Genomic DNA, 20,629 nt, shown 5'->3' on the forward strand with positions numbered 1-20,629 from the left:
TTGATGTTTTTCCTTATACCTAGTATTAAAATAGTTTAGTCAAGCATTTTAAATGCGGAACGCTTAACAAGCACTTGTAGTGGAAATTGAGATGCGTGCACTTTGAAAATTCAGTTGATTATTAAAGGATTTGATTAGTCCATGCCAATACTTATCTTCCATTTTGTTAAGTATTCATGAGTAAGCTATATGTTTATATTGGGAGAAAGCTAATATAAGATTTGGTAATGTCAATTTCAATGTTTAAAGTTTAATGGAATATTGTGATTTTTAAACTGTATTTGGTTATAATACCAAAATCATGAGGAAGGTCAGTCTATTATTACAGCCTGTACTTTAAAAAAAATAAATAACTTTCTAGCTATAACTTTTGGCATTTATTACCTTGGGTAAGAAATCCCTAGGGATATGCAATTCTCCCACCTTCCTTCATAGTCTTATGAAACCTTAAGTTCTAGAAACACTGTGTATATAAAAGTATTAAAACATTGATTTTATATTATGGTACATGCTGGCTCTCTGGTCTGAAGTTCCCAAACAGCACCAGTAATTGTTTTATTCTCTAATGAAATTAAAGTAGTCCATCAGAGCAAGAAGAATGACAGAGTAAGACTTTGGGTAATTATATGATTATTTAAAATTAAGGGTTGATGTAGTGAAATTTGCTTTGTCTTGTGTGGAAGTAAGTGCCTCTGACTGTTGGTCACGTTTGTGACTACCAGTAGCCAAGAGAGCCATGGCACTCTGCAGCAGTGAAACCACTGAGGTCTCTTAACTTTGACTCACTGTATGATCCTTGTCTACAAATGACTACTTTTGGTAGCTCAACATGGAATTTAAAGACAAAAAGACATGTTCAGTAGCATAGAGTGAAGTGAAGGAGTGAGAGAACTGGAGACTTAATCTGTAGATAAGTGCTTTTATAAAATAAATGTGGAGGAGGGATTAAATTCATTCTGTGTAGTTCCTAGGGTGAAAAAATGAATGCTGTAAAAACAGAGCAGCTGTCTGAACCAATTGGAAGATTCCAGCAAATGCTGGATAAACACCTGTTGGGATGATCTGGTATTGGGAGGGAGGTGACGAGGTGATTCAAAGGATCCCTCACAATTCTGTATGTCTATGAAGTAGAGAAAACAGTGGGAGAAATTTTCAGAGGAATAGAGGGTAAGAGTTATTTAAATAATTTTAGCATGGCTACTCATACCAATTTTCATATGTATTACTATGTCATATGCTACCCAGTAGTTACTGATGATATGACGTAAGAGTGTGGTAAAAAATAAAAATATATTTTTCCATATGCTTTTTTCAGCATTGCCTCCAGGTAAAATATATCAGAGCAGCTAGTGCATTTTTAAAAGGAATATTGTATACCAGTTTTTCTATCTCCTATAAGAGATGAAAGAGACACAATGAAATTTGTCAATAAAAGCTTTAAGAATATCTGCACATATACATCTACATTCATTTCATTCCATTTGATAACAATAGTAGTTTCATTTCAATACGAATGTTAGAGAACTCAAATTTCTGCCATGGTCATATATATATGCTATTTGAAATTCTTTTATCTAGATACAGATCTTGATAGTGAATCTCTCGATGATAGGTGTGCAGCTAGTTTGTCCCGGAACTCATGAAGATAATTATATTGCTGAAAAAAGTAAAGATATATTGAAATACATTGTAGAAAGCTGATTACCAGAGTAGTCATACTAGTCGGAATCGGGAATCAAAAAAATACTTGATAAAAACAGTTCTACATCCTTTTGTGTAAGGAGGTATTCCTATCTTGAGGAAGTTTTATCTTTCAATAAAGCTACATATAGTGTGAAAAACTTGTTTTAAAAATCTCTAAAAATTAGGAGGTAGCATGAAATAACGGCAGTGTTTTATAAATCTTTAAAATCCTTTCTCCCTTTACTGGCAGGAGGAAGTAAGATTAAAAACACACGAAGATATGCTTTTCGCTAACGCATTTTCCCCTGGGGAGTAAGGACAGGGGAGAGGGCACTTTCTGCAGCAGTTAACAGCAGCGTATTCAAGAAAATCTATTTCTTAATTTACAGAGCCTTAGTTTTCTGCTTTTGGTGATGATAAAATCCATTTGGAACAATTTTCATAGTAGATAATATTAAAATATTAAAATAAAATCACTGATCTTAACAGATAAGCAAAATAAAATCTTTAAATAATTCATTTGGAGTTTTAATAGCTGCCCAGAGGATATTCTCACTCTGCCAAGAATCTCATTTTGTATTACTGTTCAGAAATTGAAATTGCATACTGCTAACTTACATCAGCACAGAGATGGAAAAAGCACGTTTGCCCCAGAATGCTGAGGTGATAATTAATATGGGCTTAATTCTCTCTACGATTAAAGATGTAAAACACGCATATACATATGTTTGACCATGTATTTTGTTTCGTGTCAAAGAGACACTTGGGAACATGTTGATAATAAAGATAATAAAGGGAGCTGCTTCTCTGTTTTCAGAACCTGCTCCTCAGACTTCGTCCTAAAGTTGAGACTGGGTAATTGGGAAAGGAAGGCAAGTTAGCTTTACAGATCTACAAATCAATAATATCCTTGGGGCTTTGCCACTGCAGTGTTTTGGTGTTAAATAGAAAGTTAATGTGAAAGATGTCACTTAGGTTATCCACAGCAAAGGGTAATTAGCATGGTTTTACTTTTTTTTTCTATTATAGTCATTCGTCTATCTTTGTTAATTGTTTTGGTGATACAGTAATAGGATCTTCATGAGATCTTTTTGGCCAAAAATATACCCAGGAAACTACCGAGTTTATAGTAACTGCCTCATTTTTCCAGGTGAGAGGATCCATTCCCAGAACAGAATGGGCAAAAACTGAACAGTAGTGGATCTTGAAAGAGTAAACTGGAAAGTTCAAATTTTTCATTATTTTGTTTGAAAAACTGAACTTTTTCAGACATCCAGGTTATATTTAAATGTAAATTTTTAAAAAGTCAAAATATAAACAGGTGATACATGAATAATAAAGTGCTTTGGATTTTCATTACCCTTTTGGTGAGGTGTTACACTGTGACGGTCTGCCCCTGACCACAGCCTCACGAGAACGGTCACCCTCCTTACCTTTATGGTCTGTATTGCTCCAGAGCCTCTCAGGTCCCTCAGGCTGTCGATGGCTTGCTGCGGTGATATTGTGTCAGACAGGTATAGGAGGAGACAAGCGGCTACTAAATAGAACACGAGACAAAAATTGTGTACTACGTGTAATATATATTCTTATAGTATATTATAAATTAATGATATGCTTATACTTCAGACTTCTGTTTGTGCAGAAGACTGAGTTTGGGAAATAAAAGACTGAGGACTTCTAGTATGTGTTTTTGACAAATTATGATTTTAAATGACTGTGGTTGGATTAAAATTTAACACTGGCTTCATTCTTTTTAAACAGCTTTATTGAGTTATTATAATTCACATCCCATACAATTCATTCATTTAAAGTGCACAATTTAGTGGATTTTAGTGTATTCGCAGTTAAATGCAGCCGCCACCACAGTCAGTTTTAGAACATTTTCATCACCTCAGAAAGAAACCCTGTATACTTTTGTTATCATCCCTCTATCACCCATCACCCCTCCCCTAAGCAACCACTAATTTACTTTGTCTTTATGGATTTGCCTGTTCTAGACATTTCATGTATATGGAATCATACGTGGTCTTTCGCGACTAGCTTCTTTCACTTAGCATAATGTGTTCAAGATTCGTACATATTGTGGCACATATCAGTACTTCATTCCTTTTTATGGGTGAATAATATTCCATTGTATGGCTATACATTTTGTTTATCCATTTGTCAGCTGATGGACATTTAGGTTGTTTCCATTTTTTGGCTATTATGAATAATGTGGCTATGAGTGTTAGTGCACAGGTTTTGTCTGGACCTGTTTTCATTTCTTTGGGGTATATGCCTAGGAGTGAAACTGCTGGGTCGTATGGTCACTCTGTGTGTAACTGTTTGAGGAAGTACTGCCTGGCTGTTTTCCAAAGCAGCTGCACCTTTTTCACTCCCACCAGCAGTATATTTAGGTTCCAGTTTCTCTACATCCTCTCCAAAGCTTGTTCTCCATTTTTTGGATAACAGCCATCCTAATGGGTGTTAGGTGGTATCTCACTGTGGTTTTGATTTGCATTTCTCTGAGGACTTAGATGTTGAGCATTTTTCCATGCGCTTATTGGTCATTTGTATATTTTGTTTGGAGAAATGTCTATTCATATCCTTTGCCCATTTTTAGATTTTTTAATTGTCTTTTTACTATTGAGTTGTAAGAGTTCTTTATATAGTCTGGGTAAGTCCTTTATCAGATATATGGTTTTGCAAATATTTTTTTTCCCATTCTGTGGGTTGTCTTTTCATTTTGATAATGTCTTTGAAACACAAAACTTTGTAATTTTGATATTGTCCAACACTAAAAGGAATAACTGTTACTCCCACTGTGGTATTTCATTAGCTGTTTCCCCCCCAATACATTTTTTAAAAGTTTATATATAACCTTGTTTTTATGCTTATATTACCCATGGATATTATTTAGAAGTTACTGTCAATATCTTAACACCTGCAAAGGGAGAACATTAGAAAACAAAACAAAACACAAGAATGCAGGTGCTAAGACCTATAAATTATGTTTTATAGAATCCTCCAAAACAATGCTGAAAATACCTCTGACTCCCACCCAGGCTTTCTCGGGAACACCAAATTTAGGGCTTTAAATAATCCTTTGGGTCTTAGCAGATATATATTGTGTTTCGTCTCATTTTCATACAAAGTGAGCATATGGCCCAGAAACACGAGTTTTCGTACTTCGAGGTAAAAAAACAACAACTGAATAATAGAAATATATTTCTTACCAAGACAGGATCTCCCAAGTCCTCCATAACAGCTGAAAGGGAAGTACAGTTTTGAAGTTTGTACATTTTCATTCCATCCCAACAATTACAACCGGAGACTTGCTCTTTCTGCCTTCTATTTCTACTCTAATGCCTAGCACAGTGCCTTGTACCCAGAGATTAATAAATATTTTTGAATAAATCAATCAAGAGCAAAGTGTGCTTATTTGTTTGTTGGGAGGTATTCCGTACACCTATAAGGGACAAAGAAGGCAGGGCCTTTTTATTGACCTCTTTAAACATCTGAGGAGTGGAACGTGTTACTAAACTGATAGAAATCAGACTACTTTTACCAACTGCCACTTAATTTTTCTCTAAACAAAACCTTAGTGGTTATGGGACAGGTCCGTATGATAATTCTTCATTCATCTAGAAAGAGTAAAGAGGCAGTGTATCCTAGAGGTTTAAAGCCTGGGCCCTGGAGCCCCACCGCCTGGGGTTGAATCCTGAATCTGTCACTTATTAGATGTGTGAACCTAAGTTATTTAACCTCTCTGGGCCTCAGCCTTTTCACCTATAAGATGGGGCCGGCAACAGTACCTATGTCACAGTGAGGGCTGAAAGAGAGAACATTTGTAAAGCTCACAACAGAGCTTGGCACAGAGTAAGAGGTAAATGAACGTTAGCTGCTATTACGTAGCATTGTGAAGAAATGAGCAGTTCTGTATAACTGGATTTTCTAGAAAAACAAGGACTGATTCTTAAGCAATAAAACCATTCACTTTAATCAGTTTCAAAGATCCTAAAAAAGTGCATTCCATACTTCCTAACTTTCTCAGAGGGTGTACTGATCCTAATTTAGTGCTGACAACTCATCATGAGCATCAGTTACTGTGGTGTATTTGTAGATGGATATGTAGATACATGTCTTGTGATAGGATGTGAAACAGAGGACCAAACAGGTACTGACCCCTGTATAACTGATGAACTTGCTTTCTACAAAGTGTCCCAGCTGTAGGCCTGTTTCAGAGATGAGGCTCTACTGTATAAAGGTAGAGAGAGGTAGAGCATTTTAGTGGCTTTCTGCGAGATTAAGATGTAGCACTTTTGGTACTTCCCTGGTGGCGCAGTGGTTGAGAATCCGCCTGCCAATGCAGGGGACGCAGGTTCGAGCCCTGGCCCGGGAAGATCCCACATGGTGCGGAGCAACTAAGCCCGTGCAGCACAACTACTGAGCCTGCGCTCTAGAGCCCGCGAGCCACAACTACTGAAGCCCGCGCGCTTAGAGCCCGTGCTCCGCAACAATAGAAGCCACTGCAATGAGAAGCCCACGCACCGCAACGAAGAGTAGCCCCCGCTCACCAAAACTAGAGAAACCCCACGCACAGCAATGAAGACCCAACGCAGCCAAAAAAAGAAAAGAAAAAAGAGAAAGATTACTTTATATCTTGCTAGCTTTATCTTTACTCCCGTTTGATTGATTCCTACTCATCCTTCAAAACCTAGCTCAAATTTCAACTTCTGAAATGCCTCTGTGCCCCCACAGAAACCACTGCCATCCTGTGTACTGCCTCGTATACACCTGTTTTGAGTATTATTACACTTACATGATAGTGGTGTTGGCTGTGGGTTCCTTGAGAGTGGCGACTGTGTCTAGAGTGTGTGTTTTATATTCACAATGTTTCATACACAGTAGGTGGTATGGGTTGAACTGTGCCCCCCGCAAAAGACATGTTGTACCTAATTTCTGGTACTGTGCATGTGACCTTATTTGAAAACAGGGTCTTTGCAGATATAATCAAGTTAAGATGAGGTCATTAGGGTGGGTCCTAATCCAATATGACTGGTGTCCTTATAATAGGAAACACCATATGAAAACACAGACACACAGGGAGAATCATGTGATGACAGAGGCAGAGGGGAATGATGCAGCATGAGCCAAAGAATGCCACGGATTGCCGGCCACCACCAGAAGCTAGGAAAAAGTGAGGAAGGACTCTATCCACGTTTTCTGACTGAAGATAGCCCTGCTGACACCTTGATTTTGGACTTCTAGCCACTAGAACTGGGTGGGAATAAACTTCTGTTTTTTAAGCGACCCGGTCTGTGGTCCTTTGTTACAACAGCCGCAGGAAATGATGTAACAAAATAGGTGAGCAGTGTTCACTGACTTTATAAAGGAACAAAAATGTCCAGGGAGGACAGACAACAGAACAGGGAAAAAAATGTACCAGACCCTGTTTCTGAGGGATAAACTCTAGAGCTGTTTAGCAGTGTGGGCACCCAAAGATAGTAGAAAGGATAGAAAATCATCTTTGTCCAAACAAACATTAGTCGCTGTAGGGACACCTTTGAAAGCTCTAGGACAATGAAAATTTCCAGTCATCAGATGCTTTATTTTATGGGCGCCTGAAGCATTTGACAGATGCAAGATTGCCCATCCACCTTTCCATTCTGTTTGTATTCCAACACCAGAGCATTTGGTTTGCTAGAACTTGCTAGAGTAGATTTTGTTAAGCTTTTCTAAACTGAGCTAGTTTGATCTCTGGTAATCTTTCAGTGGAGGCTGCTTTCAAAGATGCGTTTGAAAAAAAATCTCAGAATTGGTTTGAAAATGGGTTCAAAACCTGTAAAGTGTTTTTCACTGGCTCCACCTAATGCTATTTTACTTAGAGTTATCAGAAAATGTAGCACAGGCAACTATTTATTCTAAAATTTTGCTTCTACAATTAGTACTAGATGAGAGATGATGTGTTTCTATAAAGTTTAGAAACTGTAGGATGTAGGATGGCTTCTAGTTCTTTTTCCCCTACTTTGCAGGTGATAGTTCTCTATATCAGAGTTTAGTTTGGTCACAAACAGATATGTGTCCCCTTGTACTGGTTGGTTTGCTTTCAGAACATGAGCTACTGGCATGAAGCCCTGGGGCTCTTGGTCTAAGGAGAGAGAAGCTGGCTGGGCTTGCCCTTCTCCTAGGTGCCTGAGACTGAGTTATTTGGTATAGTCTGTATACTTTCTAGCTCAAAGGAATGACCTTAGAGCGTTTGAGGTATTACACTACTTAATGCTCTATCTTGCTCCAGAAAGGATTAAGAAGATTGGGGTGCAAAAAAAAAAAACAAAGAAACATCCCCAAAACCGAAAAAACAAAAAAAAAACCCAATAAGCACAAAGACCTATGTTTAGTAAATGATGAGTTCTCTTTGCTCTTCACAAATACCTCCTCACATATTAGAATAAGTCTATAGTTTTCTCCTTGTGGCTGGCTCCCCTCTGCTCTGTGTCTCACTTCTGGTATAACTAATGTTCCTTTCCACGGTACCACTTAGCGTCTTTCCAATGCTACTGTCTACTGCTGATTGTCACTTTCTTCTTCCTTTCTCCAAGCTACTTTTTTCTTTTCTTCCCATTTTTTTCCCCTTAATCCATTTTCTTTTGTTTTAAACTTTCATACCAGCAGCTTATTTACAGCCACTGACAAACGATGAGAGTCCCTCTTTCATTCAGGTAGCAAATTCATATCATCAAATACAATTTTCAAGTCCTGTTTTTAGGATTGCTCATTGCTTAGGGATAATTCCTTTGCTAATTTTTAAAAAATGGACTTTCTTGCTGTTGGAAGAAACTAAACAACTGAAAGGCCGACCAGTAGGTATGGTGTTACATAACAGGAATGATGCCCTCACCTTTTTGGGAAGGAGAGGGTCCCAAAATCATGAGCAAAGGTCTAAGACAAAAGGAAAGAAAGCAAAAAAAAAAAAAGCCTGTTACCCTATCCTAAACATTTCCTAATCTACTCATCTATTGTCCTTACTCTTCAAAAGTAATAATGGCAAATATCTGAGTGCTTGCTCTGTGCCAGGCATGGTGCTAGTACTTTTCATGTATTATCTCCTTTTGATCCTTGCAACAAACTATAAGGTAGGTAATAACTGCATAAGGATGCAATAATTTGAGAAATCATTTTGACTGGGACATTTTTCATGTAATATATGGAGAAAAGGAAAACATACTGTATTAAGGTTTTTCGGTTATTTTTAAGGCAGATTTCAAGCTCCTCCATTATGTCACAGCAGCTGGCTATGTCGGGAGTCCCTCCATCTGGAATCGGATGATGATGAGTGATAATTCCATACTGATGGTAGAGGCCCACAAGGTTTGGAACTCTATATTTTGACAGTTCCCCTCTGGTGCAGAAAACAAATATGTCTTGTATACCATAGCTCTTTAGTTCTTCTGCCAATAGACCAAGATACACAAGGACACACATGGACAAAACATTACAAATTTAAATACAGTCGGGAGGGAAAACATGGAGTTATGTTCCTTAAGCCAAACAAACTAAGTAAATAACAAGTGATAACCTTTGAAGTGCTCATTGATAATCTAAAACAATACTGATCAGTCTTCAAACTAGGGTAAAAACCAAGTCACCAAGCACAAAATAGTAATTAGAAACATCTGAACCAAAAGGTTATTAAAATGAAACCTGACTTTATAAGTCAAAATGGTTTTTTACTGGATTGTAAGACATCCATTATATTGCTGTTTTGAAAAAAAGTTTTTTTTACAATAAATACTGCTTTAAAATAAATTGTAAAAACACCTAATATTTCAAAATAAGAAGGAACGATAGCACATTTTTTCCCATTTTCTTCTCACCAAATCAATGGTGTTTGCTGTGTACAAGTCTCTGTTATTTTGTTTTAGCCTAAGCACTGCATATAAAATCTCCAGCATAGCCATGGTGCCAGAGCTCTTGTATCCTCACCTATGTTTGCACTGTACCACACCATCAGGTATTTAATTTTAGGGACTAGGTTTCTAGGAAATAAAGCATTAGCTGTATGAAAATTATGTGACTTAGCGAATTTCAGTATAATGATATGAACCAAGCGAGAGTACTGCAGGCCATTCTGTTCACTGGAACTTCCTTAGGGCAATATTCACTACAGAGCATTTGGTTCATAATGAATAATTCTGACTCATCTGGTTCCCCTTTTTCTCTCCCCACCCACTAAATCCTAGGACATTTAGCTATTTAAGTACAAAGTACTTTTTATCATGAAACTCTAAACCTGTACTTGAAATATGGCTAGTCCAAATTGAGATGTATTGTAAATGTAAAATACGTATCTGATTTCAAAGACCAAGTACCAAAAAACTCATATCTCAATAATTTGTTTTATACTTAAAACCCACTGAAACGATACTATTTAGCCTATATGAGGTTAAATCAAGTATATTACTAAAATTAATTTTACCCGTTTTTACTTTTTTAATGTGGCCCCTAGAAAATGTCAAAAGTACATATATGGCCTCTATTTGTGGCTCCCAATATGTTTCTGTTGGACAGTGCTCCTCTAGATAATACTATTAAGCTTTTGTACTTGTAAAAGGGTTTAACTTGTAGTTGACATCCGTAACCATTTTTAAGAGAGTAGGTAAATTTCCCATTTGCCTCTTGCATGCATTGAGTAATTTCTATTATACAGTAGATTTCAACTTTCCCAGAAAGGACTCTGAGGACGGACACAGGAAGTGCTGCCAGGAGAGTCTAGGCCTCCCCCTTCAGACACTGTCATCTGTTTTGTATATTGGATTCCATTTAAGATTTCATTGGAAGAAAAAAAGGTTTGGTAAAAAATTGGAAACTCCTTTTACAGAAGAGACTAAATGAATAGGGCTTTCCAAAATGTGCAAGACTGGTTCTTGAACCAATGATTTCAATGATATTTTGCTTATAACTGAATGTTCTCCAAATGGAAATTTCCTACCATGGTGGGTATCTCTAGAGCAGAAAATCTTTACAAATACTGCAAGGGTCAACTAATCTATTAGTCTTTTCTGGTAGGTAAATTAAAGAAAGTATATTAGCAAATTGATATTCTAGGATAACTAGGACAGAATTTTAGGTTTATAAAATCTATAGTGGTCAGAATCAAACAATATATACATTTTTGTATTGGTTTATTATTAGGACATTGGTAGGACTATCAGGCTTTAGATATTCCAGGCCAACCAGAATAAATTATTTTGGAAGTCTAAATTTGTTAGTATCGTACAATATATAAATTCCAAATTGGGACAGATTATCGGGATATTTGTAGGATTATTAGACTTGAGGCTAAGAGCATCCTTGGGCATGTAGAGATCAGACCCTATTCCATCTTTTCCACCTAGACACTGGTTCTGTAAATTTTCTATGTGGGATGGACAATTTCAATACTACCTCTGGGTTCCCAGCTCAGGCTTAATTTCCAGTATCACAGTCAAGTCTGCAAAGAACAGTATGTTCAAAGATCTGGGCAGGGCTTCCCTGGTGGCGCAGTGGTTGGGCGTCCGCCTGCCGACGCAGGGGACGCGGGTTCGTGCCCCGGTCCGGGAAGATCCCACATGCCGCGGAGCGGCTGGGCCCGTGAGCCATGGCCGCTGAGCCTGCGCGTCTGGATGACTGTGCTCTGCAACTGGAGAGGCCACAGCAGTGAGGGGCCCGCGTACCGCAAAAAAAAAAAAAAAAAAAAAAAAAAAGATCTGGGCAGTGCAATGTCGGCTTTCTATTTACATACTTTTCCCCCTCCAACTTATACATTATAACTCAAATGCAGTTTTTATGTATAGAACTACAAAAATCAGTGAAAAGCAACACTATGTTTAGTAAATGATGAGTCTTCTTTGCCCTTCACAAATACCTATTCACATATTAGAATAAGTCTATAGCTTGAAACTTTATGAAATACCAAACATTTTTTTGGAAAATTCAGGAGAGACTACAGTTTGTTCTTTTTGACAAAGATTTTTAGTATTATTTTTTAAGAACCTATTAAGATGGTTCTGTCATATTACGCCTACCTGTATCTTTTTGGATATTTCTTCTAACACCTTTAAATTTACAACCTGTAATAGTAACAAGGCAAGTGCAAGAGTCAGTTTCTGGTCATAAATAACAAGTATATTAAACACATATATAGCTACTGTAGAAAGTCATTACACATGATCATTTATATGCTTCAATTCCATTCTGAATGGGAATTTAAATTTCTTATATTCTTAGGAATATAATTCCAGGGATTCATAGATCCCAGCTGAAGGAACTCTTAATCCAAGGATTCTTTATTCTGTGTCCTTTCTGTAACAGGTAGCTGGCTGTAGTCCTTAGCCTCACATTGTACCCCTGTGTTACATTTTATAAGATAGGTAAATCAGAAATGTAGAACTGTGAATGTGGATGTGGAAGGGTTGAAGAGTGGGTCTACGTTCCTTTCTCTGTAGCCCACCAAGAGCGTTTCCAGAACTGAGTTCCTATGCTGATAGTCTGTGAAATTCTCTTACTGCTCAGTACAGAAATTATATAAAAAATAATTTCTAATACATCAATAGTGTCACCTACCTGGAAGAGCACATAAACCAAGAAATTGAGAACAGTTCACTCGTGACAGGGGTAGCCTGAAAGGAATAAAACTTTGTCAAGTTTAGTTCAATCTAAAGTTATAGATGGACATTTATACAAACGTGTGTGCCTGCCACCAAATGAAGGTGTTTTAAAGTTTTACAGCAGTCACAAAACAAAAATTCATAGTTAAATATCAATGTATTGGTCACAAAAAGGCTTAGAGAGACTAGGAGTTTTAAAATAGGAACTTATCATTTGCTTTGTTGCAATTTAAGTCTTAAAAGTGGCAAGCTAATTTAAACTAACTTAAAGATAGTAATGCCTAGGTTGCTTACAGCTAGTATAAAGTGTACTTAAGTTATCCTGTGGTTTGTTACCTGAGATATTTTGTGTTAGTAACCTTAGGAAATAAGCTGGAAAATGACCATCTGGCGATTTCATCTTCAGCATTCATTCAAAATTACTATTTTAAGATTTCTTTATAGGACTTCCTTAAACAGATACAATTTCATAGAATAAAAACCACTGGCTACCTATTCTTTGTTGTAATGGATTTTGGTTAAAATGAAATAATTTCAAGAAATCCTATTCCCAGTTTGCAGTGTCTGCGGACAAAGCGGGCAGAGGCTCACCTTGTCTGCAAAACAGAAGGTGAATTTAGAGGAAAATATGGGGCATTGTATAAATACCACCTGACTTTGAAAATTAGATGAGTTTTTGAGTTCGAAGGCGGCTTAGAAGGGGAAATGAAAGTTAATTGCTATTTGATGGCAGAACAGAAGAACTATAGGGACAACACTTTTTTTCTCTTCCTACAGCAGGGTCAGTGCTTAAAGAGAGAGATTATTACACTTGCAGCGATTGTAGAGAATCTGCTGTAACCGTAAGTCACTGCCAAAATTCAGAAGTTGATTTTATATAAAAACATTTGTTTTTGTTATTGTATCTATGGTGATGTGGCTTTTATCTTAAACAGGGTCTGCTGATAGATGCATTATTGTGGCAAGTAGTTCTAGGACTGGAATAAATGATAACATAGGATATCTCATCCTATGTTTGGTACACTATTCTTTTGTCGTAAAAGAATAAGAAGGTTTTGGTACTAAATGGGAGCTCATTCAAATCTTAACTCCTTGTTTCTACTATGGTTTTCTCAATGTATAAGGAACTCCCACCACTCCCCTTACCCCCCCCAAAAAAAAGCTTTATTCTACCATAGATAAGAAAGATAAGAATTATATAATCAGCAGAAGAGAATCATTTTCAATATGCAGACTAAATTCTACAAAGATTATTATGTACACATCAAATATTTTAGCTCATCATTGATCAGAAAGGTTAACATACCATGATATCTGAATTGGAGTCTGTTCGTCTTCAATAGGCTCTTCGTCTGATGAGTCAAACTCACTTGTTTGCACTGAACTAGGCTTCAAAAGAAATCAGTTATGTTAAATAACTTTAAAGAATATTTACATATAGTTTTAGTATAGCTGATCCTTGCTTAAATACAAACTGATGCATATTTGCAATTTACTCAAACCTGGAATATCAGAGAGATCAGCGATATCAATAATAAGCTACTGCTGTTTACTGTCCTATTAATAATTACAGCCCCATGTAGTGGAAAGAGTGTTGGATTGGGAACCAAGAAACCTGTCTTCTGGTCCTGGCTCTGCCACTTACTGTATAAACTTGGACAAGCGATGTCAGTTTCTACTGGATCTCAGTTTTCCAAAACTATAAAGTGGGATTTTTCATTCATTCACAAACATTTCTTGGACACCTTTGTTTGCCAAGCTCTGGAGATGCAAAGATCCATTAAATAAACAGCCTGCCTTCAGTATAATTGGAGAGACAATGTGTAAATAGATTCAAAAAAGTTAGAAGTGCTAAAATGGCACTATGCCCTTCAGAGCAGACAAGGGAGTGACTGACTGCTTAGAGAGCTGGAGAAAGCTTCACAGAGGAGAGATCCGTTAGTTGGGTTTTGATGGATGAGCAGGAGGTTTTTAAGCAGATAGAGAAGTTAAGGCAATTAAGGCAAAAAGAGAAAGGGCTTTGTACAGTATATTCCCTTGGTGTCCGCAAGGGGTGGGGGGGATTGGTTGGTTCCAGGACCTCTCCCCCCACCGCGGGTTCCAAAATTCCCAGATGCTCAACTCCCTTACATAAAACGGACCAACATGGGACAGCTGGTCCTCTGCATCCACGGACACCGAGAGCTGACTGTATCCAGGAACTGTGACATCAGAGCAGAGAAGAGGAAGCTAAAGAAGTAGTTTTCTCTACCCCATTTCTCAATAAATAACCCCCAAACAGCCTAGCAATTTGGTTGGTGGGTGGGTGGGAGTACAGGTGGAATAACATGTCCCTAACTTTGTGAATCACTGGACTAGAGAGACTGAGATGAACTTTGTGTGCTGATCTAAGGAGTTGAAAATCACGTGGGAAGCATTTCTACATGAAAGATGTGTTATAGGACCAATAAAAAACACACCTTTCTCTACTTCCTAGTTGGAACCAACTGAGGGATGAGACACTGGAGAGGCAAATGGAGATCAATATATCAGTTTTATTACTGACTGTCAGGTGGAGGATGGAGGATGTGGCTTTAAAGCTGAGGTCAAGTGGGTTTGTCAATTCTTCACTCCAGAATTGGACTTATCCACCCAGGCACAGGCAGTGATGGACAACCCGTGGCTCCCCTGTGGCAGAGAGCACCCCAGATAGTACTCTCTGCAAAGAGAAGGGAAGGAACACAGCTACTTGTGTTCAGTTCCTCCCAAACTCAGGGATCAGATCACTCACTCTTCCCCTTCTGGGGACAAGTGTAGAAAAGAGGCCAGGAGTGAAGGAGAGCTGATGTCCCTCCACATGGAAATATGAGGATTAGCAAGTGTAACTGCCTAATGTCTTTTCTAGCTCTCAAGCTATATTCTATTCTATAATGGTCTTATTTGTAACTACCAGATCACTTTACAGAGCCAATTTAGGCCATGGATTTGAGTTGCTTTGGATCTATCCGTATTATTATTATCAACTCAACTCAAATGGAGCCCCTTCAACAGGTTGTTAGCTCTGTTGGTAGGTGATGTGAGTCAGGTGGGGCTTCAGATCCTTAAGCCTGTTTTTTCTTTCTTTAAGGCAGTTTTGATGATTCAAGAGTTTCAGTTTGCGTGGCCTATTCACTCAGGTTCTCCCAGCCAGCTTTACAAATCCTAACAGAGTTGGATGTTTCCGCTTCCCCAAGCCCAGAGATTCTTAACTCCAGGGAAAGGGACGCAGTGCCAGGTGGCCCCGTGGAATGGTGGCCGTGGTGACACACCCACAAGCTGGAGGGGTGTTAATCATCTTCCAGGAAGTCTTCCCCGTCCGCGGAGAGGACTGCTCCCCAGGGGGCCCAGGGCATCCCAGAATATGCTTTGGGGCTGGGGTATCAGGCTGAATGATGCACGGAGACACTTAAGCTCTCTATGCCCCAGTTCCTTCGTAAAAGGGGGCTCAGCCCTCTCTGGCAGGGCTGTCGTGAGGCTTAGGAGACCCTGCATGCGACAGCTCACAGCCCACAACAGGCGCACAGCGAATGTCTGTCTTCCCCTCGCCCGCCTCCGACCCTATTCCTTCGCTGCCATCCTTCTTGCAGGTTCCGGGAAGCGCCACCTCCCCTTCCCTGGACGGTTACTGCGCGAGTCGTGTTGCGACCAGGCTGGGGCTGTCCCCGGGCTCAATAAATCGCATCGGGGCCGCTCCCATCCCTGCCGCTCGGTTCCTCCAATCCCCGTCCCCACTCACCGGCTTCATAGCTGGCCGCCAGACAACCAGACCGGCCTCCTCCTACCTCGGGCAGCACCAGCGTTTCAACCTCCGCCCCGCGCCCTCTGCCCCTCAGCTCAGCTCACTGGTTCATCCTTCTGTGAGGTGGGGCGAGGCTTCTTCTTGGAACCAATCGGACACTCCCCCTGTTTCTTACTCCGCCCCCGGTGCCCAGGCTCGACCTCTAACCGCTCATTGGTTCCTACGGGGCCTTTGAAACACGCGCCGGAGGAGGACCCTGCTGAGTGTTGATTGGCTGGGAGGGCGCCCTCCTCCCCACGGTTGGGAGCGGGGTGGGGCGGGGAGAGGGGCGGAGCGATATCTTCTAAAGGCCGCCACAACGCTGTGGGGATGTTGGAAAGCGGTACTTTCTCGAGGCAGGATCCGAAGTGGTACCAGGGTAGGGAATTTTGTTTGTTCTTTTAAATTATTTTTTAAGGGCATGATGGGAAGCATTGACCTGGAGCATCTTGTGAAAACACACTACATCCTGTAGACTTTATAATTGTGGTCATATCTAGTCATATAAATATTATGGGAACCGCCAAAAATCCAGAATATAAGCATACCTAGTATGTTTGATATCTTATATTCCTTACCATTTCAGGATATATACAGGTTGGGATGTAGATCAACCTTCCTGTTAACAAAATACCAATGAAATAGTATGTTATGAAGAGGAGATAAAGTCTCCAGATGGTTTTAAGTGCCAGTTTCTAAGTAATTGGCTATTATCTTAAAAAAATATGTTTGATTATTCTCTCCCCCATTCTCCTGTCCCCATTTAGTTGGCCATGGGGAAGAAGGTCACCTGGAGCAATATTACCTGCTGATGTGACAAAAATATGCAGAGCTTTCAGCTCCCTGACTCATGTTGTGGAAACCAGTGGGTAGAGAGCTAATGGGAAGAATTCTTTAGCAAAGAAGATAGCACAGTTTGACTTAGAGACTGTATTAGTCAGGGTTCTCCAGAGAAAAGAACCAATAGGATATGTACATGAAGAGATTTATTTTAAGCTTGGCAAGTCAAAAGCTGATAGGGGAGACTAGGTGGGGCTGGAGACTCAGGAAAAAGTTGGAGTTGGAGTTCAAAGGCAGTCTGCTCTAGAACCAGGAATACCTGATATTGCAGGTGAAGTCCAAAGGCCATCTGCTCCAAAATGCCCGCTTGCCTTTTTGTTCAGGCCTTCAATTGATTCAATCAGGACCACCCACATTATAGAGGGGAGTCTGCTTTCCTCAAAGTCCACCAACTGAAATGTTAATCTCCTCCAAAAACACCCTCACAGAAACATCTAGAATACATTTTGAGCAAATATCTGGGCACCATAGCCCAGCTAAGTTTGCACATAAAATTAGCCATCAGACAGGTCCAATCATCATTGAACTTGATTCATTAATTTATTCAGAAAATATTTATGAGCATCATCTGTGTCCTAGGTACTATTCAAGGTGCAAGGAATATCTGAGTGAACTAAACAAAGTCCCTGCCTTTATGGGGCTCACATGCTGCTGGGGGAGACTGTCAGGTAGTGATATGGGCTGTGAAGAAAAATTAAAACAAGTGGAGTCTGATGAGGATGCTATTCTAGACAGAAGTCAGGGAAGGCATCTTTGAGCTGTCACTTGAGAAACACCCAAATGAAGAGAGAGAGTGAACCATTTGAATAGTTAGAGGAAGAGTTTTCAGTCTGCCTGAAGAGTAAGGAGGTGCAAAGCCCCTGGGGTGGGAATGTGCTAGGTGTGTTCAAGGAACAGCAGAGAGGCCAGTATGGGAGAAGCTGATTGAGTGAGGCTGAGAGAGGTAGGCAATGAAGCAGGGCCTTGTGGGAGGCTTAAGAGCCTCTTTTCTGAAGCATTGAGAGAGCGTCCAAGGAAAGACTGGAAAATTAATTAATTAATTTTTGGCTGCATTGGGTCTTCGTTGCTGTGCATGGGCTTCTCATTGTGGTGGCTTCTCTTGTTGCGGAGCACGGGCTCTAGGCACGCAGGCTTCAGTAGTTGTGGCAGGAGGGCTCAGTAGTTGTGGCTCGCGGGCCCTGGAGTGCAGGCTCAGTAGTTGGGGTGCAGGGGTTTAGTTGCTCCGCGGCATGTGGGATCTTCCGGACCAGGACTTGAACCCGTGTCCCCTGCATTGGCAGGAGGATTCTTAGCCACTGTGCCACCAGGGAAGTCCCCTGATTGTTTAAGTATTATCTGTGGCTACTTTTGCGTTACAGTGGTAGAGTTGAGTAGTTGCAGCAGGGACTGTATGGACTGCAAAACCTAAAATATTTACTCTCTGGTCCTTTACAGAAAAAGTTTGCCCACCCCTGTGATATAGTCTGTGAGAGAAATGTATATTTCTTCTAGTAACATGATTTTAACTCTGTTTCTTGCAAAGGAAGAATCCTGGTCTTATTATGCTAAAACATTCTCCTCTGCTTGGCTTGGTCCCTTCATTATGGGGGTCCCACATAAACTGACAAGGGCTATGGCTGAACTATCTGGTTAAATGGCATCATAGTAACCTAGTTTCTCTCTAATCTCCAAGATTCTCCCTGGAGAGGAGGAGTGGGGGCTGAAGTTCAGCCTGCCACACCTGTAGTCTTCAGTTAATTTTTTGGTGTGTGACTCACGGCTGTTAACAGAAATGTGTGTGGTCAAAACAATGTGGAGGATTTATCCAAACCATCAGAGGGAAAAGTGTTAACATATGTTCACAGACAGATGAGTATCTTTAGAAATGCTCAAAGAGAAACGAAACATGATTGCCATCAGAGGTTGTACTTGGATGTATGTTTTACAAATAGATCCATATTTTAAAAATATTTTAATATGAATGCTAATGGATTTGACATGTGTGTTAGGGAGAGAACACTGGAATCTTAGAGTTGACTGCAACTTGGAGAGATCATGCCTCCCCATTCGTGACATGCCAAGTTTAAAAATTTCTCTTGTGCTGACCATCGGTTACAGTATATAACATCTGCAGTAGGCATATGTTGTTTTCCAATTGCTTCTTCCTTTGGTGAGTTGCTCCTGTCTCATTTCATGCAGTCTTGTTGGGCATGTGACTGGGACTGATCCATAAATGTACCCTATTCCTCTGGTCACAGTTAATGGTCCAGGGAATGCATGTGACCCCAACTGGAGCATCCTTCCTTGTCTTGTGTGCTTTGGTTGCTGGTATCCTTATTTTCTTCTTTACCTTCCTAAGGTCTCTGTTTTACCCCAGAATGATGATGAGTTCTAATTTGCACTGGATAACTGGAGTAGATTGTAAAATATATTTAAAATATTATTTAAATTTTAAAATGCTATTGTATTTTATAGTGGGAATGGATGTAACAACTTCGCTCATTCCACAGACTCTTCTGTCCTGTGACTTTGTCATGCTCTGTCACGAGGTGGAGTATAATACTCCTCTTAAATATGCGCTGGCCTTAGTGACTAGTTTGACTGAGAATATACCAAAGTGATCAATGATAAGCTTGATAAAATTGCATCCTCATGTATCCAGCACCCAGATGAAGTAATGGAACATTACCAGCCCCCGGAAGTCTCCTTCGTCCACTAGCCACCCCAGAGGTTAGCTCTGGTTTGATTTCTGAAACCATTGCTTAATTTTGCTTGCTTACAAGCTGTATATAAATGGTATCTTTGGTGTCCGGCTTCTGTTGCCCACTTCGTGAGATTCATTCATGCTGTCGTGTGGGGTTGTACTTGTTCATTCTTATGGCAGTATTCTGTTGTATGAATGTGCTGTAAGTTATTCATCTCATCTACTGTTGATAGGCACTGGGTTAGTTTCCAGGGCTGGGCTATTATGAATAGTGCTGCTAAAAATATCCTTGTCCACGTCTTTTGGTAAACATATGTACATAATGCTGTTGAGTATATACTAGGAGTGGAAGTGCATATGTTCATCCTTCGTCCGTACGGCCAGTTTTCCAGAGAGGTGGTACCAATTCACACTCCCACGGGCTGTGTTAGAATTCTAGGTCAACATTTTGCCCAACATTTAGTATTGCCTGTCTTTTTCATTTTAGCCATTCAGTGGGTGCTAATTTCAAATTGTCAAGAGACTAACACTAATCAGTTGGATATCAGAGAGAATCAGTAGATGCCATTCTTTAAGAGGTAGCAAAATTTCCGTAATTTTTAGGAATTTTTGGAAAATGTTTTTGTACTATGTTATCATGTGTAAATATTTTATGCATTATTTTATAAATGTCCATATCACTGCAGTGTCTATATTTTGAGGGTACATGCCTACTTTAGACCGTAAAACTACTGATATGAACAGAGTGGCCCCCAATTTAGGAAGCTTCCCAGATTTAGGCCTCATCAGTGAGCACCTCGCACTGTGGTGGGAGAAATATTATTTAAGTTTCCCAGGCATCCCCAGCTTGGGGCTAAAATTAAAGTCACAATAACCATCCTTTATGAAATAATATTTCTTTGGTTCCTAGTCTGTCTACTCTATGAAATTGCAGCCCCTGTTTATTCCTCATGCTAGTTCAGTGCATACTCATGGATGACATCCATATGCTCAGAAAGG

The 20,629-nt window shown here is 39.7% G+C and overlaps 2 protein-coding genes across 4 annotated transcripts in view; one reads left to right on the plus strand and one right to left on the minus strand.

Annotated features, from left to right (window-relative positions):
- Positions 1-6,975, plus strand: part of CNIH1 (cornichon family AMPA receptor auxiliary protein 1) — a 25,766-nt gene extending 18,791 nt beyond the window's left edge. Inside the window, exon 5 of the mRNA XM_060142421.1 lies at positions 6,739-6,975. Coding sequence (XP_059998404.1) covers positions 6,739-6,814 — 76 coding nt within the window. The 3' untranslated portion in view covers positions 6,815-6,975. The remainder of the gene's footprint in view (positions 1-6,738) is intronic.
- Positions 1,441-16,191, minus strand: CDKN3 (cyclin dependent kinase inhibitor 3). 3 transcript variants are annotated; one of them, XM_060142403.1, is made up of 8 exons: positions 16,066-16,191; positions 13,618-13,700; positions 12,268-12,323; positions 11,730-11,774; positions 8,891-9,113; positions 4,899-4,930; positions 3,117-3,220; positions 1,441-1,657 (listed from the first exon to the last, which is right to left on the minus strand). In XM_060142403.1, the coding sequence occupies exons 1-8, from the start codon at positions 16,072-16,074 to the stop codon at positions 1,571-1,573; spliced, it is 639 nt and encodes a 212-aa protein (XP_059998386.1). In that variant the 5' UTR covers positions 16,075-16,191; the 3' UTR covers positions 1,441-1,570. The 3 variants fall into 3 exon arrangements, with proteins under 3 accessions (XP_059998386.1, XP_059998393.1, XP_059998381.1); XM_060142410.1 differs by lacking the exon at positions 1,441-1,657 and adding an exon at positions 1,679-2,534; XM_060142398.1 differs by lacking the exon at positions 1,441-1,657 and having other exon boundaries at positions 2,575-3,220.
- Positions 16,192-20,629: the final 4,438 nt, after the last annotated feature.

Source organism: Lagenorhynchus albirostris, chromosome 1 (assembly GCF_949774975.1).
Source record: "Lagenorhynchus albirostris chromosome 1, mLagAlb1.1, whole genome shotgun sequence".
Lineage (NCBI taxonomy): Eukaryota > Metazoa > Chordata > Mammalia > Artiodactyla > Delphinidae > Lagenorhynchus > Lagenorhynchus albirostris.